The sequence below is a fragment of the Nyctereutes procyonoides genome, unplaced genomic scaffold, assembly GCF_905146905.1.
Source record: "Nyctereutes procyonoides isolate TBG_1078 unplaced genomic scaffold, NYPRO_anot_genome, whole genome shotgun sequence".
Taxonomy (NCBI): Eukaryota; Metazoa; Chordata; class Mammalia; order Carnivora; family Canidae; genus Nyctereutes; species Nyctereutes procyonoides.
Genome location: NW_026575052.1, coordinates 28258180 through 28277158, shown reverse-complemented (window position 1 = coordinate 28277158; position 18979 = coordinate 28258180). Strand labels below are relative to the sequence as shown.

Below are 18979 nucleotides of genomic sequence, written 5' to 3'. Positions count from 1 at the left end.
TGCAGGTGTCTGTCTGAAATGAGCCTCTTGTAGGCAGCATATAGATGGGTTCATAGTTTCAACTTCTGGTGTTATGGAAGTCCTACCCTAACCTGGTTAGTAAGATAATTCTGTACTTTCTTTCAAAATTTGAAGGTCTGCCTTTCATAAAATTTTGGGGTTTGCTGTTTTTCATATATTAGCATTTCTTTTTCTTTATACTTTTGTGCTATATAAGGAAAATTTGCAATTCTTCTTTCATGTTTAGGTTTTTTTAAATATTTTATTTCTTAAATAATCTCTACACCTGATGTGGGGCTCAAATTCACAATCCTGAACTCAAGAGTCCTACACTTTATTGGCTGAGCCAGCCAGGCAGCCCCACGTTTAAGTTTTCTGATTCAGTTGGAAGTGATTTTTGGTTATGGCATGGGGTAGGAATCTAATTAAATCTCTTTCCATATGGATAATTATCACAGGCCCATTTATTGAATAGTCAATCCATCCTTTGCCGACTGTAATAACACTCTGGCATAAATTAAATTTCCAAATATGTAGTAGTCTACTTCTAGGTTTTCTGGTGTGTTCCAATGGCCTATTTGTCTGTTTCTAGCTTAATTAGTATCATAACCACTGTGGTTTTATAATATATACTCATGTCTGATACACTTCTTTGGGTAAACTTGGTGGCTTCACAATATTTAGTCTTATCAATGAATACTATGGTTGTCCATTTAACTTGGTCTTTTAACTTTTGTTGTAACTTTTAACTTTTAAAAATTTTGTGGATGTACACAATGCCAACCTGCCCCTCATTAGTGATGCATCATCATATTACTACAGCATCTACTTAGTGGTTTTTTTACCTTGCAACTAATAAGCACTCTGTGCGGAGACACTTCAAAGACTATGCAAAGATATGGTGCTCCTCAACAAGATACCCAATATCAAACAATCACAGTAACTACAAAATGACTGTTTTCCCACTCCAACCTTCCTGTCTTAGCATCTAAGAGTCAGCAGTTGGCATTCCACTCTAAGGAAGAATCCCCTCTTCTTTCCCATTTGTTTATCTATTTTTAGTAGGGGACTCACGAATCCCTACTTTGTCTCAATGGCCTATACCTATTATACTTAAATGCTATTCTAGTTCATTCAAATATAGCCAGTAGAGCCTCTTCAAGTTGGTTCCTGTATGCTTATGACATGCCCCCACCAATATTGAGCATTTCCTTTCTTTTTAATACACCATAATGTTCTATTGCTTATTCCAATGGTCTCTTGTTCCTAATAGGTTTTATCTTTTATTTCTTCAAAAATAAATATCCTTCTTTTATATTCTGCATCCAATAATTCCAATATGAGAAGCCTTAACTGTTCTGACTGATGCTGTTTCTACTCCTTTTATGCTCACTGCCTTTTCTCATGATATTACAATTTTAAAATATTTTTTGAATTGTAAATTAATACTCCTTTATCTGTGGGATTTTCTTTGCAGAATGGGTTAAAGATACATTTATCTATGTTTGTTTTTTCCATTAGCACTTTATTATTTTTTAAAGATTTTATTTATTTATGAGAGACACAGAGAGGAGAGAGAGAGAGAGAGAGGCAGAGACACAGGCAGAGAAAGAAGCAGGTTCCATGCAGGGAGCCCGACACGGGACTCGATCCCAGGTCTACAGGATCATGCCCTGGGCCAACGTGGTGCTAAACTGCTGAGCCACACAAGGCTGCCCTCCATTAGCACTTTTTTTTTTTTAAAGATTTTATTTATTTATTCATGACAGACACAGAGGGGGAGAGAGAGAGGCAGAGACACAGGCAGAGGGAGAAGCAGGCTCCATGCAGGGAGCCTGATGTGGGACTCGATCCCGGGTCTCCCGGATCAGGCCCTGGGTTGAGGAGGCGCTAAAACGCTGAGCCACCCGGGCTGCCCCTTCCATTAGCACTTTATATTAAATTCTTCTCTAGAGTTTTTCTTCCAAAACCTGGTTCTTATGAATTTAGACTAAAAACCCTATCAGAAGCCAATGATTACAAATTCTTAGAAATTTTGACTCTTGCCCCCAGATATAAACAAGTTTCCTTGTCCTCTTCTTTTATGGAGACTTTCTTAGTAGTTCATTATTTGCATGATCATGTGACCTTCAAGTATTAGGTGAGAGATAACTACTACAGATACCTCCAGAATAGCCAGTAGCTTTGGTGCAGACTTCTTTTCTGAGATTCCTGCTCCAGGTTCCTTTCTGACTTCTGGAAACTTCTATCACGTTCTAACCAGTTCAGACATTAATTAAAAAGATGTTATTTAGGGGCATATAGGTGGCTTAGTAGGCTAAGGAGCTGACTCTTGATTTTGGGTCAGGTCATGATCTCAGAATCAATCATGAGATCAAGCTGTGCGTCGGACTTTGTGCTGCTCGTGGAGTCTGCTTAAGATTCGCTCTCAAAAATGAGTGAAAATAGCAGTGAGGGTGACAAAACATGACAGACACCTAACTCTGGGAAATAAACAAGGGGTAGTGGAAGCAGAGGTGGGCGGGGGGTTGGGGTGACTGGGTGATGGGCATTGAGGGGGGCACTTGGTGGGATGAACACTGGGTGTTATGCTATATGTTGGCAAATTGAACTCAAATTAAAAAAATTAAAAAAAAAAAGTTCTCGGGGGTCCCTGGGTGGCGCAGCGGTTTGGCGCCTACCTTTGGCCCAGGGCACGATCCTGGAGACCCGGGATCGAATCCCACGTCGGGCTCCCTGCATGGAGCCTGCTTCTCCCTCTGCCTATGTCTCTGCCTCTCTCTCTCTCTCTCTGTGTGACTATCATGAATAAATAAATAAAATCTTTTTTAAAAAAAAAAGTTCTCTCTGCCTCTAATCCCCAACTTGTACACACTAAGAAAATTTTAAAACTAAAGATTTATATTTTTCCAGCATTTTAGTTTTTCCAAATAAAAAATCCAAAAACAGAAATCCTTAGATCATTTGCTCCTACATTCTGCTTGTTTAATTTTTCAAGTTTTACTGAAAAGTAATCACCCAGACTTTTTTTTTTTAATAAATCACTGACTTCCATCTAGTTATCCTTTTTTTTTCTTAGTTATCCTTAGTATCTTTTCTTTATTGTTTTTTGTTTTGTTTTGTTTTGTTTTCCAGAAATCTATCCAGGTTTACTCCTTGGGGGATGAGCAAGTATGACTGTCATGTTTCTGTGCTTAAGAAAACCAAACTGCAACTACCATATACAGAAAAAACAAGAATTCTTAAATTTTGGGACAGAAATATAAAACTGTACTTTCTCAGGAACATCACCAGCAACAGATGATATTATTTTCCACTCTAGTGGTAGAGTAAAAATAACACAGGGACTTCAAGTTCTTATACTCATTCTGGTATTGAGGATTAGCATGAGCCACCTGCACCAAGGGCTTATTCTACCCCAAGACCACCACTGAAAAGCGTACTTCTTTGATGAGGCTTATCATTTGCTTGATGTAATGAGTGGTAAAGGAAGAGAGCTGGGTTAAAACAAAGCAGAACAAAATCTTAAAAAAACAAGAAAACATATAAAACCTATCCCCAAGGATGCAAGATACCAGTGAATGTGAACCCTGCTTTCAGAAAACAGATCCTGGAAAGACAGACAGACAGAGAGAGAGAGAGAGAGAGAGAGAGAGAAATAGCAAAGTCTAAATATTTTATTTTTTACCTGTGGCATGAACTACATTTAGGATGGTTTCTCGGTATGCTACCTGGAGAGGCCCTAAATAGGTTTCCAGTCCATATTCCCTCTTGATTCGGTCATGAATAATCTCAATATGTAACTCCCCCATACCACATAGGATGGTCTGGTTAAAAGAGAAAGAAAATAAAACCAAAATCAAAAAATTATGTTTATCATAGAATACTATATAAAGGTATGATATCAATGCTATTTTTTGTTAATTACAAACTGAGTTTCTTTGCAAATTTTCTTGGCTCCTCCTCAAAACAGTGTAACTTTTCTGAGTGGAAGAAGTCAATTAAAAGGGAATTAATTGCTGGGTACCTGGCTGGCTTAGTCAATAGAGCATGCAACTCTTGATCTCAGAGTTGTGAGTTCAAGTCCCATGTTGGGCATAAATCTCAGTTAAAAAAAGAAACAAAAAAAATTAAAAAGTGAATTGGGGGGAGCCTGGGTACTCAGCAGTTTAGCACCGACTTCGGCCCAGGGCGTGATCCTGGAAATCCGGGATCAAGTCCCACATCAGGCTCCCTGCATGGAGCCTGCTTCTCCCTTTACCTGTCTCTGCCTCTCTCTGTCTCTCATGAATAAACAAAATCTTTTTAAAAAATTAAAAAATAAAAAGTGAATTGGTAGGCTATTCTGTCCTTATTACATGGTAGCTTAATCAGGCAAGTAGGATCTAGCTAGTACTATACTCCCCAACCATATAACTTGGTTCTAGTCAATGTGACATGAGTATAACTGATGCAGGCAACCTCTGGCTTATCCCTTTAAAGAAATAATAAAGCCCTTTTCTTTTCTTTTTTTAAAGGTTTTATTCATTTATTCATGAGAGAGACAGAGAGAGAAGCAGAGACGTAGGCAGAGGGAGAAGCAGGCTTGATGAGGGACTCCATTCCAGGACCCCCAGGATCACACCGCTGGGCCAAAGGCAGATGCTCAGGCCACCCAGGCATCCCAAGTCCTTTTCTTACTAAAGATGCAGGAAACTGCCTTGAGAAATGCAGATGAGGGCAGCATCTTGTTAACTGGAGGATGGTATAACCTTTTCCCCAAACATTCCCAACAACATTGGCATTTTCCAATCATCCTGGGCACCTTACAGTTTTGTGAGCAGTCAAATCTTTCAGGCTAGCTTGGACCTTTATTCAACAAAGAAACTGACTTTTATCTTCTTTGAACCAGTGTTATATTTAGGGCCTTTGTTAGAACAAGTCAAATCTGTATCAAAACCAATTAAGACATGCTTTTTAGTAAATTTCTGCAGAACAATGGTTATTCCTTAAGAATATCTTTGTGTATGAGAAACAGTGTAGTGCAAGGGACCCATAGCTGCTCAATCTAACTCCTATGCCACCTATGTAGTATAGAATTAACCTCACCCAAAGAGAGATATGGTCCTTTCTCTCAGCTACTGGTACATTATCTCTAGGCCAGGATGCTGCCCGACAAAAGTGTCTTTGCTTGTCTGGGGGCTATGCCTACCAGATTGTTTAATGATGTGATTTATGATGTAAGCTTTGGAACAGCCCCTATCAGTTCTAACCTGGAGAGTAAAGGTAGTATAGTCTCAACTTAGAGGATGTACTAGTAACTACAGGAACTACAGGTCAACCACATGAGCAGTGTGTAATCAAGCCTTAATAAGAACTCTGAACAGGGCTGGGGTGAGCCTCCCTGGCTGACAATACTCTAAAAAAAGGGTTGGGGGATCCCTGGGTGGCGCAGCGGTTTGGCGCCTGTCTTTGGCCCAGGGCGCGATCCTGGAGACCCGGGATCGAATCCCACGTCGGGCTCCCGGTGCATGGAGCCTGCTTCTCCCTCTGCCTGTGTCTCTGCCTCTCTCTCTCTCTGTGACTATCATAAATAAATAAAAAAACTTAAAAAAAAAATTTAAAAAAAGGGTTGGGCAGCCTGGGTGGCCCAGCGGTTTAGCGCCGCCTTCAGTCCAGGGCCTGATCCTGGAGACCCGGGATAAAGTCCCGCATCCGGCTCCCTGCATGGAGCCTGCTTCTCCCTCTGCCTGTGTCTCTGCCTCTCTCTCTCTCTTTCTGTCTCTCATGAATAAATAAATAAAATCTTAAAAAAAGGGGGGGGGGGAGGGTTAACACATCCCTGAAGATGAATGAAGATACACATTTAGCATCCTCTCAGATTTTGCCCTATTTGTCTCTTCCTTTAGCTGGTTCTAATTTTATCTTTTTGCTACACTAGAACTATAAATGTAAGGAACAAAAAAAAGAGGAGAGGATTATTTTGTGTAAAATTTTTGTACTTTATTTTTTTTTAATTTTTGTACTTTAATATAAAGTTATAGAATTGGATTATTTGTGAAAAATAAGTTGTAGAACAATACAAATAGAATGACTTGTTAGAATATTTGTGTGTGTATATACATCCCATACATACATACATATATATATATATGTGAATATATATGGCAAAAATATATTGTGCTTTATAACACAGCATAAGACATCTGGTAGTGTGAAAAGTTATTCACATTTTCAGTGGTTACCTGTGTAAAAGACAATGAAAAAAAAAAGGGAAACTTTAATTTTGTACTTTGTATCCTTGTGTGTTATTTGCTATTAAAAATATATATATTGGCATTTTTAACTTTTTAATTATTTTTATTTCTTTATTCATGAGAGACACACAGAGAGAGGCAGAGACACAGGCAGAGGGAGAGCAGGCTCCCTGCAGGGAGCCCAATGTGGGACTCGATCCCACCCTGAGCCAAAGGCAGACACTCAACCGCTAAGCAACCCAGTGTCCCAATACTGGCATTTTTTAAATGAAAATTCTTTCAAATAAAAAGTTCATTCTAACTGCTTGTTTTATCCTACAGTATTAATAAATCACTACCTCATTTAGCTGGCATCTAGGAAATAAAATATCCCTGTTTTTCAGATAAACTAAATCAATTTATCTGTAAAGACAAATGTATAATCTTTTAAAGAAACTTTCTCTAAAATTCTATATACACTTTATCCTACCTTCTTAAAAGATGAAGAATGGAACATGTGTCCTTCTACTGTAATATAACATACACAAACTTCATACCACCTACTTTAGCTTTACTTCCTCCCACTCTGTTAGGGTGTAAGCAGTCACTGCTCCCCCACAGTGACATTAAAAGCACCTGTGCACCCTCCCTTTAGTATGCTGAGTCTATAAGCCTTAGCATTAAAGGCTCAAGGCTTTGTCTTGGGGCTGAACCTTATTTCAAAATTTCACAAAAGGTTGTCTTCTGGAAAGCTGAAATGATAAAGAGTGGTTTACAAAAGTGAAGTGTAAGTAATTGTATTGAGAAACTAACAGCTTGACAGTCAATGTTATAATCAGAAATTTGTATTATGAGAGAAATTTTTTCTTTCAGAGGCCCAGATCAAACTCTTTTAGATCTATGCATTTAAACACACACACATACACACACACAAATGCTATTATTGAAGGATTTCTGGGATTAATTAATAAAATGTGTACCTGTCCAGAGTCAGGATCTAGCTTCACTTTCAAACTGGGATCTTCACGCTGAAGGCATTTCAATGCATAATCCAAATCTACAGCATAAACGGTAACTGTTATCTCTACAATTCATTTTTTAGATAATGTAAAATAAGTATTAAAGGGGGAAAGAATGAACTAGCAAACAAACTTTGAAAAAAAGAATTCAAATGGTTATAAATGCTTTATAGAGAACAAAAGAAGATAGTAAGATAGTGATAGGAGGTTATCTGAGAATGAATGATTTGCAAAAGGCCTCTCCAAGATAACTTAAATGAGGGCACAAAAAATCTTGAAGAAAAAGAATACCAGACACAGAAAATGGCTGTACTAGGACTGGTACTGCTAAAGGAAAAATAACAAGATATAGCCAGAGTAGCTGGATATTAGTGGGTAAAAGGGGGAGCAGCATCAGATGAGGTGGTGAAGGTGTGCCAGGAATCATATCACGTAAGGTTTCATAAGCTGAGGTGAAGAGTCTGTATTGACACTGGGAAGCCACTGAAGAGTTTTAATTTGGAGAGTAACCATAGATCAATCTAGGAGCTGACAAAAGAGCAAAATGCCTTCAGAAACAGAAGCAATATTGAGAAACTGACAAAAGGAAACTAAATTAAACTGAAGAAAGAAATGCTAATATGATCACTCTATGCTGAATTATCGCACCCAAAGAGGAAATAAGACTATTTACATTAAATATGGGCTCTGAAGTCATATGACACTTAAATACAATCAACTAACTGTTAAACGTATTGTCCCTCTTTACAAGAGATGTTAGAAGTTTCACAGACATAAAATGTGGCTGAAGAGTTGAGCAATGGATTAAAGAACCAACCTCATCAGCCACACATTTAAAGTGGTTTTAGGGACATAAAGCAGGAATACAAACTTCTAGACATGCACTGTCCAAGTAGTAGTCAATAGCCGACTCATTAGGATATTACCAGTACAAACTAACATGTGCTCTATGTATAAAATACACACTAGATTTCAAAGACTTAATATGAAAAGAAAGTAAAATATCTCATTAATTTTTTATATTGATTACATGTTGAAATGGTACTGTTTTTGATATACTGAGTTAAATAAAATACATTATCAAAATTAAATTTGCCTGTTTAACTTTTTTTTTTATGTGGCTCTAAGACAATTTTAGGTTAAAGTGGATATTGTATTTCTATTGCATTGTGCTCTTCTAGACTCCTGACATCCTCTAGTTGGGTCCAAGGACCAGCAACACTGGCATCACCGGGAGCCTGTTAGAAATACAAATCTCAGGTTCCAGACTGAATCAGAGTCTGCACTTAACAAGAATTCCAAGAGATGTATTATATACGTTAAAGTTAAGGGGCATTATTTTAGATAGTATCTTATCTTCAGATTTTCAAAGAAAGAAAGAATGCTTATGACACTGTAGCTTTTGGAATGAAAACACAGAAAATTTATTATAAATAAATTCATTCAAAAACACTTATAAGTCTATCCTTCAGGAGTGTATTGAGATGAAAACAGGGTGTCAAGTGCTAAAAACACGATTATGGGTTAAATACAATGGAGGGCCAGAAAAAAGAATATGGAGATCTGTTTGAAAGAAGTCTAAGGAGGACTCTAGGACATCCCCTGCCCAGTGGGGCTTGGGACCTCTAAGCTAATGCCCTGAGACTTAGTTTGGACACCAAACTTCTCCTCAAGGAGTTAAAGCTGAGGCAGGAAATTTAAAATTGGCCGGTATAACTTAACCTCAATCCCACAATTTGAATTCATGTGCTCACATTATGTTTGAAGTGACTTTCAAACATATTTTTAAAAACTCAGATATCTTGTTTGGGGATCTAATGTAAATGGGCAGCCTGATCCTCCTCCACTGAAGTCAAGACTACACTTAGTTGACCTCATGGCATTTTAAGGTGACAAGAAAACTGCTGCTACACTTGTTTTAGCTCAATTGCTATTTCTTTGCCAACTAGAGAAGCAGAGACCTAGCTTCCTCCAGTATTTAGGGGGCTGTCTTAGACCAGTACTCAGACTTCTTTCATGTGAACTCCAGTTCCACAGGTGAGGAACTAGAACCCCTAATTTGGCTAAGGATCTTCCCCTTTCTTTCCTCCTCAGTACTCAAGAAGGAATCTTAAAAGGAACACATCTTCTTCCTCCTTACTCCATTCCTCTGTCAGGAACTCCTCCGTGATGCCAAAGGCTCTAGTAGCCATTGTGCTGTAACTAAGGACTGGAGCTATGCACTCAGAGTCAAGGCGGAAAAACTGGAGGCTGGGTGCCTAGTGACCTGGTAGAGCCACCCTCTGACCCTGGGCTACCAACTCAAGTCATATTTTACAAGGGAGAGAAATAAACTTTTCATTAAAATATCTGTTATTTGGGGGGCTTCTGTAATATGTAGCCAAAGCTAAGTGGAAATAATACAGCTGAAATCATATTTATATACCATATTACGGAGTCTGAATTTGTCCTGTAAGTAATGAGGAGCCATTGAAGATTTCTGAGGAAACAGGCTAAAGAATGAAGTACACAACACTCAAAAAGGTCAAACAACATTAACCAGAGTATATAATATCTTCACTGAGTTCTAAAGGTTGGGCGAGGAAGAAAGGAAAAGGAGTATTTTATAAATGGTGATGAGAAAATGAATCAGTTATGAATTGGTAACTGTCTATTAATATAACTGGAAAGGCAGTCCCGACGCTGGTTACTTAGAATGCCACAGACAGTACCACAAGAACAAGAGTAAGGAAAAACAGGATATGCAAAAAATGACCAATATCTAAGAAAATAAATAAGTTTGTAAAAATCAAAGCATCTTAAATAATAAATGAGACTAATCACAAGTAATACTTATCCATAAATTCTGATAAAATTGAAGTCAATCATGTAAGAAACCTTTTGAGGACATAACATAACTATTTCTATCTAAATTATCAGAGCACTAATTAATACATCAAAACTATTTGTACCTGGCTGCTTAGCCACTGATGGAGGCTCTATGGTACAGAAGAAAACAGGTTCTGGAATCTCCACCCCAGCCAGTAAAAGTCTCTCTGCCTCACTGTTTTGCCTATGCTTCTTTTCTCCTTCCCTTTCGGCTCGACGAGCTGCAGCTAATGCACTGGACTTGGATGAGGCAATGGTGTCTCCAGTGGCTGTCTGTAAGCAAACAAGATGCCTTGGAAAAAAAACAAGCTCTTGGCAAGCACTCAGCTTCCACCAAGATTCACCAAATAGGAAAAATTTTCATGTGACACTTTCAACAGAACTTAAAATAGATACAAATTCATAAAACTCGCTGTAACTTTGCATAGGTAAATTTGAGTAAAAATTCTATCCAAAATACTGCTATAATAAATCCTAACAATAAAACATTCTCTCTCTCTCTCTCTCTCTCTCTCTCTCTCTCTCACACACACACACACACACACACACACACACACACACAAACACACACACACACATCCAAAATTCATCTGGTAAAACAAATGTACCTTCCTAAATTTTCAATCAGGCGCAAAATAGGCTAGTTCTACTAGAAGTCCATTCTAGAGTTTTCCCACCAATAAAAAAAAATTTTGGGGACGCCTGGGTGGCTCAGCGGTTGAGCATCTGCCTTCAGCTCAGGTCATGATCCTGGGGTCCTGGGATCAAGTCCCACATTGGACTCCCTGCATGGAGCCTGCTTCTCACTCTGCCTACGTCTCTGCCTCTCTCTGTGTCTCTCATAAATAAATAAATAAATAAAATCTTTAAAAAATATAAAAAATTTTTTGCTCTTTTACAGAAAATCTTCTATTAACTAAAATAAGCAATAAACCAGAATTTTCTATGCAAAATTGATAGCTTAATAGACTAGTTATTTAAAACTGTAATTTCAAAAATAAATAAATAAATAAAACTAATTTCACTTTTAAACTTAAATATTATAAAGTTGGGTGCCAGTTTCCTTCTCTGTAAAGATATTCCCGGGTAGCCCCAGTGGGGCAGCAATTTAGCGCCGCCTATAGCCTGGGGTGTGATCCTGAAGACCCGGGATCGAGTCCCACATCAGGCTCCCTGCATGGAGCCTGCTTCTCCCTCTGCCTATCTCTGCCTCTCTCTCTCTCTCTATGAATAAATAAATAAAATCTTAAAAAAAAAAAGATATTCCTACTGAAGCAATAGTTCAAACGTATTTGTGTAACTCCAAATATGTACATGGAGCTCCTGCCTTTGGGTAGACAGAGGATATTTTCAATGCTGAAAGTCCAATATTTGGACTATGGTGATTTTATTAATTTTTTTTAAAGATTTTTATTTGTGAGAAACTGTGTGAGCAAGGGGAAGGGATAAGGGGAGAAGGAAAAGCAGACTCCCCACTAAGCAGGGAGCCCAATGTGGAACTCGATCACAGGACCATAGGATCATGACCCCGAGCCAAAGGCAGATACTTAACTGACTGAGCCACCAAGTGCCCTGGACTGTTGAAATTTTATACTAAAAGATCTTGAATCCGTCAATTAATCATAAAGAGATTAAAAAATGTTCAAAGTAACACTGTTTATCCTAAATGCCATATATACCAAAGTTTAATGAGAAAATGTATTCAATTTAATCCATATATAAATGAAATGTCCTTATAGTTTTAACCTAGCAAAAACACATACAACATCAACTATTTTCATCCATTTACCTGACTAAAGTTATGAACTGCCTACTATGTGTGATGCACTGATCTAGGGACTAAAGATACAGAAGAAAAGACACTAAAATCCTTGCCCTCAGGAATGATTTTTCTCAGGAAGGAGCCTTCCTTCATTAGCAAAATATCTTCAGTTATTATCTGGATCAGTTATGAGGTTAAACTGTCAGCAGTGATCAAAACAGGAGAAAACCCAGTAACAAAATATTTATTAAACTTATAACACAGGTATGTAACCATGAATAGTATATTATTTTACTCGAAGTTGAACTTCATGTGAATATACTCCATACTGTTTATAGTCGTCTGTAATCTTCTTTCCTTCTATTATGAAATTCAGCCACATTGATGACTAGGCCTACAATATTCATTATCCCCCTGCTGATGCTATTTGGATTGTGGGGTTTTGTTACATCAAAATATCTGCTTTCAACTAAGCATTTAAGTTAGTATTTCCTGGAGAAATCATCTGGTCACTTACATGTTTAAGGCCAACTGTCAAAGCAATATTACCAGCGGTCAGTGAAGGGATTTCTATATGTTGGTCAGCAAATGGCAAAAGAAGACGGCTTATTCTCTCCCTGTAAAAACCATCACTCATATTAGTAAAAGAATTTTTAAAGAAATGAGTACAATTTTACAAAATAACCTAAGCTGCTACTTACGTGCAGTTTCCATTAATATTATAGATGGCCGACTGGGGTTTTATCGTGCCAGAGTAAATGCGCATAAACACCAGTGGTCCTCGCTGCTTGTCATGAAGAACTTTAAATGACAGGGCACATAAGTCACCCTTATACCACTGCCTATATATTAAGACATTACAGAAAAGCCTTTAAAATACACTTCTCATGTTTCTATGCAGATCATATCAGAATCATTGTACAAACCTAACCTTAATGCCATCCCTTTTATCTTCTAGTTTAGCTACTCAGACTGATTAAATAATGTCAGTACTGACTACAATTCCCTTCCTCCACTGGACTAAATTATTCCTCAAAACTAAAATAATAGATCCTTTCACAAATATTACCTCTACTTGCAAATAATTCCACTGCATAGAGTTAATTCCTCAGAAAGTATACCTAGGGACATCATACTACTTCTCACAAAAGCCTGCACACGGTATACATATAAGGTAGGTACTTTCCAATTACTACTTTCACTCCTTCCCACTTTCTCTCCAGTTGCATAACCACAGAATCCACACTATAAACTTGAACTTGTTTACATGACCAAGATTCTCACAGATTGATGTCCTTAAATTAGTGTGCATTGGTAAGTTTCAGAAAACCCAAATCCCTATGAAATTACCAAATTTTATGAACAGGCACATTTTTCTAAGGAAAAGCTCCCTGTTCTCAGTTTCAAAGGAGCCCATGACTCAAAGTAGGTGAAACACTTGTATTAAATATTATTGTATATGTTATATTCTCTGCCATTTTACAGGTAAGAGGTTAAATAACTTGGAAGACCTGGAATTTAAATCCAGACAGCATACAGTCCAAGCTCATAATCACTTTACCATTAATGCTTCTCCAACTGAGAGACATGTAAAGTGATTCATCTCTACTTAAAGGATTAAAGCCCATTTCTAACTGCCATTTTGTACAATGCTCACGCAGATTTTAGAGGATTTATCACTAAGTACAAAGCTGTTAGCAACAAGTAAAACGATGACCTTTCTTTATAGCCACAAAGTATTTTGAGATTAAAAAGCTTGAAATCTAGTATAAACATAGTTACAGAATATTTATCAAACATCCCCACTATACTGTTTTGTAAAAAATAAGACAGCTTAGTAAACACTTCTACTTTTATACAGCAAAAAAGCCACACATTCTACCTCTATCTGTAAACATAGCAGGTTACAAGAGATAATGACAAATGTCCCTTTCAAGTAACATAGAGTTCTGTATTAGTTATAATTTATTCTTCACCAATGTTACTCAAAAATGATGATTCAACTACTCTTTGTGAAACAAGACCTATCTGCCTGTTTTTTCAAGGATGTAAGATTTTAATTTAACGTGCATACTTACAGAAATTCATAGTTGCGCTCTTCGGGTGAAGGCAAGTACATAGTAATAGCATCTAACAAGGGCTGGACCCCTTTGTTTTTCAGGGCACTTCCACAAAGCACAGGCACTGCTGTCTGAGCCAGGGTTACTCTGTGTATTGCAGTCTGTAGCTATAAGGCAGAGACAGAAGTATTCTGTGTGCGGTATACTGGCCTCGACCAAAGTAACTCAGAATTAGATGACCTCCCCAACAACTATGCAAAACAGAACTACTTAGCACATTTCCATTGTTCTTTCTGGCTTTATTATTCTTTACTTTTCTTTATAACATTATTCACTATTTGGTATCTTGGATATGTATTTATGGTTTATTGTCTGTCTCCCCACCCACTAGAATACAAAATCCATATAAGCATTATAACGAGTCCCATAAAAACACTGCTAAATCCCCAGAAGCTAGAAAAATTACTTCGAATAAGTAGGTTTAAAAATATTTCTTTTTTTTAAATTTTTATTTATGATAGTCACACAGAGAGAGAGAGAGAGAGAGAGAGAGAGAGAGAGAGAGAGAGGCAGAGACATAGGCATAGACTGCTAAATCCCCAGAAGCTAGAAAAATTACTTCGAATAAGTAGGTTTAAAAATATTTCTTTTTTTTAAATTTTTATTTATGATAGTCACACAGAGAGAGAGAGAGAGAGAGAGAGAGAGAGAGAGGCAGAGACATAGGCATAGACTGCTAAATCCCCAGAAGCTAGAAAAATTACTTCGAATAAGTAGGTTTAAAAATATTTCTTTTTTTTAAATTTTTATTTATGATAGTCACACAGAGAGAGAGAGAGAGAGAGAGAGACAGAGAGAGAGAGAGAGAGGCAGAGACATAGGCAGAGGGAGAAGCAGGCTCCATGCACCAGGAGCCCAACATGGGACTCGATCCCGGGTCTCCAGGATTGCGCCCTAGGCCAAAGGCAGGCACCAAACCGCTGTGCCACCCAGGGATCCCCTAAAAATATTTCTTGAATATACTTCTGATTTAGCATTTATAGTCTAATAGAGGAACTGACCAGAAATTAAAAATGTAACTATGAATTATAATTGTTCAAAGGAATTAGACCCACATCCAATCAAATCCAAAGAAAAATGAAAAATCAAAGTGGAAATCAAATTTGAAAGACCTCAAAAACCAAGAAAAACTTGGGTGCGCTTGCAAGTTGATAAGAGACATGGTGGGTCAATTCTATCTCAGATTATAAGCTTTTTGAAAACAGAAATCTTGTTATGCGACTATAAGGCACAATAAACATCATACCTAACATTTAAACATTGAACAAAAAATAATTTCTATAATTAAGGCATTCAAAAGAAAAATACTTTTTTCCGTTTCTAACTTCAAGGTCTCAAAATTAACCTAGAGACTCATGTTTTTCTTAATTCCTTTTGTGAAAAGTAAGTAATTTTGCTGGGCTCATCCTGGTCCCCATTACACATACCACCACCTAAAAACATGTTACTTGCAGGGGGTGCCTGGCTGGCTCAGCTGGTGGAGCATTCAGGGCCTGACCTCAGGCTCCTAAGTTCAAGCCCTCCATTGGTCACAGAGTTTACTTAAAAAACAAAACAAAACAAAAACCAACTTTAACTGTGTAACTCTTGTTTCACAAAGAAAACTAAAAATTAAGTTTGTCAAATTTGTGGGGTAAGGTTCCTGGCAGAAAATAACAGAAATGGCTTGAAGAAATCTGTCCTAATTCAATGACTACCACTATTTAACATGGCTATTGTCTGGCTTAATGTATTTGAAAAGAAAACAAAAAATTAAAGACCTGTAATGAGCTTCCAAGAAAACTTAAATCATATTCAGAAAAAATGAGAAAAATAATCACTGCAGCAGTCTATAAAACAAATTTTCAATACAAAATTTCTACCTGTAATTTACCTTAGCTGCTTAGAAAAATGATCTCAATGAAAATGCTGCAAAGAAGGAACATTTAGCTTATGCTGACTCAACAGCAGTAAAGATTCAATTTCTGATTTTGTAAAGTATATATGACAAAAGCAAATCATTACCATTATTTAAGTACTTGTATTAATAGTGACTTTACCTTAAAGTTCTCCTAATGCTTTCTAATGCTATGCAAAGTTGAAAAAAACAAGACACATGAGACAAAAATCATACCACATCCAATTAATAAAATTTCAAAGCAAATGAGTAAAATTTACCTTTTCAGCTGGTAGCAAATCAAAATTTTCACTAAATTCTCCTAAAACCAAGTCAGCAAATTCATCATCCAAATCTGCAACCTATAAAGAAAGGTTTTAGTTCTGTAACTTACTTTTATTGTCACAGCTGTTAAGTCCAAATACCATAAATGTGCATTATCCAAATATTTCAAGACAGCTACATGATCTATCTTATCCAGGTCAAGGAACTCTCCACATCTGCTCAGGAGACAAATAGTGCTTCTTTCAAAGGAAAGGAAAAGGGATTAAAAGCTGAAGATAGGCTATTATGAGTTCCCTATATTATTCATGGAAGCAATAGCCAGATAAAGTATGTCAATAAAGTGCTATCTATCTACTCAGAGTGCTCAAAAGAAATAAGATACAAAATTTACCATCAGTGATAATATATATGATGGATTGCTGTTTTTAGATAAATTTGGAAGTCTTAGTTCATAAAGTTTCACCTGGTAGTCCTTTCAGATTATAAATGTTCACATCTCCTAAGGCACTCCAATTAAAATAACTCTTCTTACTGTAATCCTGCGCTGAGGGAACAGATTTAAGTTGGGGGTGGGGTAGGGATCAAAGGCATCATTTCAGCAATAAAAATGCAATTATCTAATTCATGTTCTTAATCATCTGCCTGTATGAAATAGAATTCAGCTGACAATAACTTTAATAAAAGTTTCAAAAGTTTGTGAAAGTACAAGGGAGCAAAACATTCAAACTTGGGGGAGAAAAACACACTTCTAACCGCTAACTATTGTAGAAACATAACTAATCATTCTACTGAAAAGCAGCAGATATGATGGTTAAACACAGCTTCTGGAGTAGCTCCACTACTTACTAACTTGTTCAAAATCTTAGGTCAGGTTACATCATCCCTCTTTACCTTGGTTATGCATGCAGATAATACTAGTACCTACCTCATAGGACAAGGATTAAATAACCAAATCCTCTTTCTAGGACATACATAAGTATACAGTAATTATCACTATTCACCTCCAGAACACAGGAAGTTGATTCTAGTCCACATTAATCTTACTCTCTAAAAAAAATTAATTGTGGTAAAATATAACATAAACATTACATAAAATTTACCATCTTAACCATTTCTAACTGAACAGCTGAATAGTGTTAAATATATTCACATTGTTGTAAAACTAAACTCTGGAACTTTTCCAATCCACAAAACCAAAAAATCTGTCCCATGCAACAAATTCCTCCTCAATCTCCACTCTCTTAACCCTTGGCAACTATGATTCTATCTTCTGTCTCTATGAATGTGACTACCGTAAATACCTCATATAAAAGTGGAATCACTACAGTATTTGTTTTTGTGATTGGCTTATTTCAATTAGCATAATTTCATCAAGGTTCATCCACATTGTACTATGTATCAACAGCCTTCCTCTTTAAGGCTGAATAGTATTCCATTATATGTATATACCACATTTTATTCACTCATCTTATTGATGAACACTTGCGTTGCTTCCACCTTCTGGCCATTATGAATAAGGATGTTCAATTATCTCTTCAAGACCCTGCTTCCAATTCTTTTGGCTATACATCCAGAAGTAAAACTGCTAAATCATATGGTAATTCTGTTTTCTGGTTTTCTGAGTAACCCCCCCACCCACCCACCCATTTCCCACAGTGGCTGCATCATTTTCATTCCTACCAACAGTACACAAAGGTTAGTTTCTCCACATCCTTGCCAGCACTCTTCTGATTTGGAGGTTTCACAGGAGATATCCTAATGGGTGTAATGTGGTCTTAAATTCTAATTGCATACCTATATATATATTCCTTGTAATTAGCACGTTATTATTTTGTATAGTCTCAAATTTTATTTTCATTCTATACCATCATGTTCTAAGACATGCATAGACAACAAAGAAAACCTCAAAGGGGAACCAATTAGGTACCCATTTATTAATAAATGTGAATTCTACTTTCATTATGTTTATGGCCTCCCAAATTAGAGAAGTGGTTTAGCAAAGTGGCTAAGAGCTCTACCTCCAAATGCAGACAGTCCTGGGTTTAGATTCCAGCTCTGCTACTTTTTAGCTGTGTAACAACTTATTTAAGGATTAAATTATAATGTAAAACACTTAAGCTAGATCATCATAGGCCCTCAGTAACTGTTACCCAATAATAAAAGTAACAACAATTGACATCCTGTTAATGATAAATTTAATGATTATTATGTAGGATAATGGAAAATAATTACTTCAAAAAATAAATTCATACAAAAGATGAATGAAAATGGTGTGAGGATCTATTCTGAACAGTTTAATTTAGAAAAAAAAAAAAAAAATCGGGCAGCCCCGGTGGCACAGTGGTTTAGCACCGACTGCAGCCCAGGGTGTGATCCTGGAGACCCAGGATTGAGTCCCACATCGGGCTTCCTGCATGGAACCTGCTTCTCCCTCTGTGTCTCTGCCTCTCTCTTGCTCTCTCTGAATGAATAAATAAATAAATAAAGTAAGTAAGTAAGTAAGTAAGTAAATAAATAAATAAATAAATAAATAAATAAATAAATAAATAAAGTAGTTTGGACTCCAATATTTTTCTCTACCAGAAGATTCAGAGTTTAAGGCATGTTTTACTTATTAATCTATATATACCAACAGTACTATATAAATATTATAAGTATTAAGAATCTTAGTATTTTCCATTAAAATTTGAGGGTGAGGGCACCTGGATAGCTCAGTCTGTTAAGCATATGCCTTCAGCTTAGGTCATGATCTCAGGGTCCTGGGATTGAGCCCTAAGTCATGGTGATGAGGGAGTCCCTGATCAGCAGAGAGTCTTTTTCTCCCTTTCCCTCTG

At 36.9% G+C, this 18979-nt stretch overlaps 1 protein-coding gene across 6 annotated transcripts in view; it reads right to left on the bottom strand.

Moving 5' to 3' along the window:
* The window catches only part of GFM2 (GTP dependent ribosome recycling factor mitochondrial 2), a 63655-nt gene that overhangs the window by 11689 nt on the left and 32987 nt on the right, over positions 1 to 18979 (bottom strand). For all 6 annotated transcript variants that reach the window (XR_008665248.1, XR_008665249.1, XM_055331440.1 and 3 more), the window contains 7 exons: positions 16142 to 16222; positions 13943 to 14091; positions 12566 to 12706; positions 12382 to 12481; positions 10186 to 10375; positions 7196 to 7272; positions 3689 to 3827 (listed from right to left, as the gene is read on the bottom strand). Coding sequence is in view for 4 of the 6 variants with exons in the window: in XM_055331440.1 (XP_055187415.1) it covers positions 3689 to 3827; positions 7196 to 7272; positions 10186 to 10375; positions 12382 to 12481; positions 12566 to 12706; positions 13943 to 14091; positions 16142 to 16222 (877 nt within the window). In the remaining 2 variants the exon portion in view is untranslated. The remainder of the gene's footprint in view (positions 1 to 3688; positions 3828 to 7195; positions 7273 to 10185; positions 10376 to 12381; positions 12482 to 12565; positions 12707 to 13942; positions 14092 to 16141; positions 16223 to 18979) is intronic.